Below are 7,302 nucleotides of genomic sequence, written 5' to 3'. Positions count from 1 at the left end.
AATGCGTCCCGCTTGGCTGAATTCAAAGTAGCTGATGCCCAAAATTTCTGCAGAGGTGGAAGAACCCGAGCGATCCGCGCACACGTCCTCTGCGAAGCGAGGGAGACACATACAGGGGGAGAGAGAGAGGGGGAGAGAGAGAGAGAGAGCCTAGTGTATCAGTGAGCGAGGCTGATATCACTCACACGTTGTGTTGAGAATCCAGTCTCACCGAGAGAGCGTGCAGGAGGAGGAGGCGTGCAGGAGGTGAGGAGGGAGTCCGTTAACAGAGAGGCACTCCCCCCGACTGAGTTCAGGAGGGATAAAAAAAGAGAAGAAAAAAAAAGAGAGACAGAAGAAGAAGAAGAAGAAGAAAACCAAAACAAGCAAGAGTCGAAAATATCCGCGACGTCACCGGCTCTCGCCGGCATCAGCGGGGAGCCGCGGCGGGCGCGAGGCAAAGTGCCGAGAGGAGGGACGGTCCAAGTTTCCTTCCGCGAGTCGCTCCGATGGCATCGGTGCTCGGGAACAACAGCCGCGCGTCGGGAGCTACGAGCGGGCAAACCAAGTGCAAGTTCAAGAGGAGGAGGAGGAGGAGGTCCAAGAGAAAAGGTAACCCCCCCCCCCCTACGCCACCCGTCGACCGCGTATTTGCTCCCCTTCCCGTGCAAAGGCTGTGCGCGCAGAGAGGTCCCGCGTCCGCCTCGTTCGGCGGCGCGCGCGCGCGCGTGTCGTGGTCCGGCGGCTTGAAGCCGCCGAGCGAGGCGGACGCGGCGCCCCCCCCCCCTCCCCCCCCCGGAGCGGAGTATGTGGACGTATCCGGATGTGTAACGGACGACAACGCAGCCCGGTCGGTTGACAACAGGCAGGCGCTAGCGCCACCGGCTCCGTGGCGCATCGTCCCCCCCTCCTCCTCCTCCCCCTCCTCCGCCCCGCGTTGTAAAGTTGGAAGTTGTCGCCGCGTCCTTTGTCCCTCCAGTCCCCCGCCTTGGCCTCCGAGATCCGGGAGGACGGTTCGTGCTCGGGTCGCAAATTCAGCGGGTTGGTTTAATCCACTTCCTCTTGACTCCGCCGGTCCGGTCTCCGCGCGAGCGCCGGTGCAGCTGAGCACGTGTGGCCGCAGCCGCCCCCCCCCCCCCCGTGTCCCATCCGAGAGGGGAACCTGTGGAATAATAAACCGCGGGGCGGCTAATTAGCGACGACGGCGTGACCCGGAAATTAGAGGTGATCAGTTTGTTGAGCTGTTCCGTCGTGGCTGAAGGTAACGATTCTTCTTCCTTTTTTACAAGAAAAGTCAACGTTCCGCTCGGTGGGTTTCACCAGGCTTAAATTCCCCCCTTTTTTCCCCATCCGTTTATTTCGCATTAAACCGAATTATATCCGTTTTATTGCCACTTCAGCTCCGTGGCTGCGGTTTGTTTCAACCCAACAACCGGTCCTCAAATTTGAGAAATATTTCTTTTACCTGCAAAATAAAGCAAGGCCTTAGCCACCACGGTTTCACCCGTGCTTTCCAATCACCACACAAACCATGCTATATATACACACACACACATATATATATATATTATATATATATACATACACACACATATATATTATATACATATATATTTACACACACATATATATACATATACACACACACACACACATATATATATATATATATATACACACGCACATGCACACACATACATATATATATATATAGTACAACAATATGAATGCAGCCTGCAGCTATGTGCTGTTTTCTTAGGTTTCAGGTTCGAATCCGGTGTGTACTCTGTGCACACACACACACACACACACACACACACACACACACACACACATATATATATAATAAAACACACAGCTGTCAAACAATGAGTGTAATCACACAGCAGCCAGTAACCTGTAAATGAATTAACGTTTGCTTGACGACAACATGTTGTGTGGCGTCCTCGGTATCGACGAGCCACCGACGCCCGGTGTGTGTCCTGACATGCAGCCTGCAGGATAATAAAAATGAGCCCAAAAAGGAAGAAGAAAAAAAAACATTTTTTTAAAACTAATATCACATCTATTGTTTTTCTTCCCTTCTCCCGGATCTGATCCTCCAGTGTGCCCTGCAAAGTGCTCATTCCTCACAGCATCGTTTATTCTTCCCTTTCCCTCCGAGACGTAGGCAGGGGTTGCTGAATAGTAAATCGGGGTGCAAAGGTGCTGCAGAGTAATCGCCGGGCCAATAATGGATAACGAGGCATGCACAAAACAACAAAAACAAAAAAGAAAAAGAAAAGGAGTAAGAGTTTGAATCCTGAAGATGCCAAACAGTTGTCCAACTGCATCCGGGGTCTTTGGCCAGCGTGTTGCAGTCTGACTATATTCTGTTCTGCTTGTTTCTCTCACTCGGCGAGGAGTCCAAGCTCCTGCTCAGATAAGCACCCTTCATTTTGTTTTTTGTGTTTTTTTTGGGGGGGGGGTTCTTGCGTGATAAACACCCCCCTTAACAAAACTGTGTCATTTAAATACTAATTTGCTGTTGGACAGGGTCACAGCTGCTAGCAGAGATTCTGATGGACCCTTTTTTTTAATGTGAATTTTCAGTCACCTTTACGAGCAAGAAGGGGAAAACACTAAGAAAGGTGCACACTGTTGTTCATCCTTAAAGATGCACACACACACACACACACACACGTGTGTGTGTGGTCTCAGATTGCCACCGCACGCTGGAAGACGTCTGCTCCGTAAACACTTCGCACTCGTCATCAAACTACAAACAGACACCCGCGCCTCATTTGCATATCTCGATTTTTTTTTAATAGCCCCAGTAATTGAGACAAGGGGGGAGGGGGGGCGATACATAAAATACATAGGGCCGAGGCGAATGTATTTACATAATGGAAAGGACGGCATCGGTTCCGCAACATTACGCTTTGCATACGAGTTGCGCGCACCATGCGCGCGCGTGCGCGCGCAGCGTGTTTCCGGTGGCGCCGATTCGTTGTGATAACACGACACGGTGGGGGGGGGGGCCCGCTGTACGTTAACGGCGTCTCTGCCAGCCTCTGATACGGCCTCGGACTCCCTCCGGAGCCCGAGCACGCGGGCCCCTCGCTTCGTAGACCACACACTAGCGACACAACCGACACCCCGAACGTGACGACACGCGCGTTGCTCGTGTGTCAGTTCCGGTCCGTTTTCCCCTTTTTTCCCCCCCCCGCGCATGGAGAGCGACGGGGCGCTCCCCGATTCACACCGCGAGCTCCCTTTTAAGGAGCCTAAATGAGACACGCGATGGATATTCTTGCTGATAATGATATTATCATTATTATTATTATTATTATTATTATTATTATGGGGATGTTTCGTAGACAATCTAATACACAGGGATCATCGCGAGAGTTCAATTACTTCCGTAGTCCTTGTGGTAAAAAGGGCAGAAGAGATTACTGCGCGGCATTTGGGACTTAATCCCTGCAGGACACGCAGCAGCAGATTACTGGGAGATGGACTGTATTAAAACCCGGGTGTGTGTGTGTGTGTGTGTGTGTGTGTGTGTGTGTGTGTGTGTGTGTGTGTGTGTGTGTGTGTGTGTGTGTGTGTGTGTGTGTGTGTGTGTGTGTGTGCGTGTCCAAAAGGTTGTAAGCAGATTTCACCCCAGATTTCATTAATGGTTTTTGTTTTGTTTGTTGTTTTTTTCTTCCTCCTACAATTGTTCTTTTTGTCCCCCCCCCCTCCCCCCGGGTGGCGGTGAAATCTGCAGCAAATACATTTCAAACGCGCACAGCGGAGATCAACAGGGGCAAGTGGGGCAAGTGACCGCCGGGGCAAGTTCGTCTTGCCTCCGAGTGTCATCAGCAAGGCCTTTCTCTGAACGTCAGGATGACAATCAACTTTATTGGCCAAGTGAGCCCACGCGCACGAGGAACGTGACCCCAGTTCACGGCAGCGTCTAGCACTTTGCAGACGTCACACGCGCGCGCGCGCACACACGCACGCACGCATGCAAAAAAAGACAGAAGAAATGAATGCAACAGTAAACAGGACATCAGAGGCAGGCACGCATGCATGCATTGCACAACAGCTACGTCACTACTATACAAAGTTTTGTTGCGGTTGCGTAATCAACAACCTATGCCCATATATGGTACCACGTTGCTTATACACTATATCTATACCATGTACTATACACACACACTATACTAGACCACGACTCCACAACCCATCATGTCCATATACAATGCTATATACTCCCACTATACCGTAAAGTACACACTATCTTATATTAGTATACACTATCAGCGTTCCTGGAAAAGGGACCCTCCATTCATAATCCGTAGTCCCAACCTCGTTGGTCTGCCAGCACATCCGCTGCAGGGCGTAACCTGTCATTGGTTAACCGTAGTATCGTCCACGTTGCATCCGGCAGCGCCGCGCGTTGCGTTGCCGCCATTGTCCTCGCGCATCGTGTTGGCCCACTTGCTCTCCTGGACCACAACAGCCCCGTCACAGCACCAAGGGGTCTCGCAGACATGCTGGTGTAGCTACCCGCCTCTGAATTAATCGCGGCCATCTTTCCGTCCCGCGGGGAGGGGGGGGAGAGGGGTTCGGTGCAGTTTCCCCGACGTGCCACCCCTTCCGGGTGCGCCGCACATCCGGGTGCGCCAACATCACGCGTCCTTAATGCGTCACGTCAGCTCCCGCGACATTTTGACCGGCCTATTTGTTGCAGCGCCACCATATCATCCGGTCCGCCCCCCCTCCCCTCCCCTCCCCCCGGCATGTCATGACCTTTCCTTCCCTGAAGGGTCGCGTATGTGCGCCCATTTTCCACTGTGTGTGTGTGTGTTTTGTTTTTTTTAGGTGAACAAAGATAAGTACCGCAGAGATTTATGGGTCAGCGTTATGTTTTTACAGCCGCGCTCATCACCCCTTTACTTCCAGCGTACAGCGTCTTCTCGTCGCACCGAGAGCACAGTATATCTCCCCGCCGAGGGGCATTCTGGGAAAACACGGAGGGTCGCGTAATTTATGTACCACTTAGTTGATGCTGTCGTCCCGCGGGGGCGGGGGGGCTTGAATTGAGGGGGCGGGGCAGAGGACGAGGACACGGGTCAGTGCCTCCCCGCCGGGGGGCTCGCGGCTGCAGGAGAAGGGGTCGTCGTCGTCGTGCCATTGGGCGGGTGGAGGTGTCGATTGCCGACGGTCGGCTCCCCCCGTGCGCTGCCTGGCGGTGGGCGAGGAGGGGGACGAGACTTGAGCTCGAGCCAGGTTGTCGCCTCCCCCCATTTCACTTGATGCTGGTGATACAGCGAGGAGGGGGTGGGGGATGGGGGGGGCATGAACTGAGACCGTATTCTTTTCGAGACCTTGTAAATCAATTCTCTTGGGAAAAGCATATCCATGACCAGCATTGTGTCTTTTGTGTTGCACAAAGGCTCATTTTGGTGTCATGTTTCTGAGTCTGACTCTGAGTCTGATTCCGATTCTGAGTCTGATTCTGAGTAAGTCTGATTTTGAGTTTGATTCTGATTCCGAGTCTGATTCTGAGTCTGATTCTGATTCTGAGTCAGTCTTATCCTGAGTCTGATTCTGAGTCTGATTCCGATTCTGAGTCTGATTCTGAGTAAGTCTGATTTTGAGTTTGATTCTGATTCTGAGTCAGTCTGATTCTGAGTCTGATTCTGAGTAAGTCTGATTTTGAGTTTGATTCTGATTCTGAGTAAGTCTGAGTCTGATTCCGATTCTGAGTCTGATTCTGAGTCTGAGTAAGTCTGATTTTGAGTTTGATTCTGATTCTGAGTCAGTCTGATTCTGAGTGATTCTGATTCCGATTCTGAGTAAGTCTGATTTTGAGTTTGATTCTGATTCCGAGTCAGTCCGATTCTGAGTCTGATTCTGAGCCTGATTCTGATGATGTCCCATCTGTCCTGTAAAAGCAGTGATTCTTCATCGGAGCAAGTGACGGACTTTGTTCCTGCTCAGTTTCTAGCGCTAGCTTGCACATTTCAGCACTGAGGGAAAAAAAATATGTTAAAAAACAAACCGACATAAAAAGCAACTGTAGCATATGTGTTTCTGCACCCTAACCGTGCGTCCTCTGTCGGCCCTACATGTACATATGGGATCCAGTCGTTAAGTCCTGGCGCAGCAGCTGCAGACGAGCAGAGGACTCCTAACACATGCAGGGCCTCCCCCGTCCCGGCGTTTAGTTGTAGTGTGGTAGTGTGTTAATGTGGCCTCTCTCCCTGCAGGGCTGCGGCTCTGCACAGGAGTCCCTGCACCGCTCCTACTTCCGGGACGGCCCAATGTCAGATTAGTTTATGTTGCTTATTTTCGTTTTTTTTTTGTGGGGGGGGGGCAGATGTGCAGATGTGGCAAGATGTACTCCACAGAAGTGGAGTGCGGGGGCGCTAGCCCCCAAACAGTTCTGTCAGGTTTGTTTGTGTTTGTGCAGATAAACGCATTAGGAAGTGTGACAAAAACACCGCCGGCACTCGCGAGGTTAATGAAGGTCACCGCCGACGGCGCGAGAGCGCCGCGCACGCGCGGCTTCCCCCGTTGACGCGCGCTTCCCGATGAAGGGAGCGGCCGGAAAAACGCGGCGCCCTCTAGCGGCCGACACGTTTGGCCGAGGGGGGGGTTACTACCACTGCGCCCTCTCGAGGACGGCTGATGAAATGACCAAGGAAAAAGAAACGGCACAACTTTCTTTTTTTTGTTGCACATTAGCATAATTAGTAATTATCTCTTAATAGTCCCTCTCGGCTTTTGGAAGCTTGGCAGTCGGGGTTTGTGTTTAAAGTTCAGGCGGGGAAAACACGTTTCATGCTGAAACGTCTCAATAACACACGTGAGCTGTGAGGTGGCTGCCTCGCGAGGCGGCGAGCACGCCGAGTACGAGTCCAAGCCGCCGCCGCCGCCGCCGCGCTGTGCACGAATTCACACGCTGAGACTTAAGTTAATTGGTCTATTCCCAGACTGACTCCTACAGTCTGAGTGCTCGGCGTGTACGCGACAACAAATAACTTGTTGCCATGACAACATTTTTGCAGGAATTAAGCTGAGCCCGTCATGTAGCGTGTGCGCCATCACTCTTTCGCCAACAGCTTTCTCAACAGCAACTGCTGCGGGGCTGGAAAGCTGACAACGTGTAACGTTGTGTTACCCCGCTAATGCACGTGTTGCTGTGCCTTACCGGGGGGGGCATAATTATGTGTGTGTGTGTGTGTGTGTGTGTGTGTGCGCGCGTACATGCGTGTACGTGCCTGTGTGTGTCCTTGTATTGACATGTATATGTTGGCGTGTTTGTGCATGAGTGTGAACCTGTATGTG

At 51.9% G+C, this 7,302-nt stretch overlaps 1 protein-coding gene across 1 annotated transcript in view; it reads left to right on the top strand.

Moving 5' to 3' along the window:
- Positions 1 to 488: 488 nt before the first annotated feature.
- adarb2 (adenosine deaminase RNA specific B2 (inactive)) overlaps positions 489 to 7,302 on the top strand; it is a 198,784-nt gene continuing 191,970 nt past the window's right edge. Inside the window, 1 exon segment of the mRNA XM_056299237.1 lies at positions 489 to 591. Within this exon segment, the coding sequence (XP_056155212.1) occupies positions 489 to 591 (103 nt within the window).

The sequence above is a fragment of the Lampris incognitus genome, chromosome 19 (assembly GCF_029633865.1).
Source record: "Lampris incognitus isolate fLamInc1 chromosome 19, fLamInc1.hap2, whole genome shotgun sequence".
In the NCBI taxonomy this organism is placed as follows: Eukaryota; Metazoa; Chordata; class Actinopteri; order Lampriformes; family Lampridae; genus Lampris; species Lampris incognitus.
The sequence above is the reverse complement of the archived record's forward strand: the minus strand, read 5'-3'. Positions and strand labels throughout refer to the sequence as shown.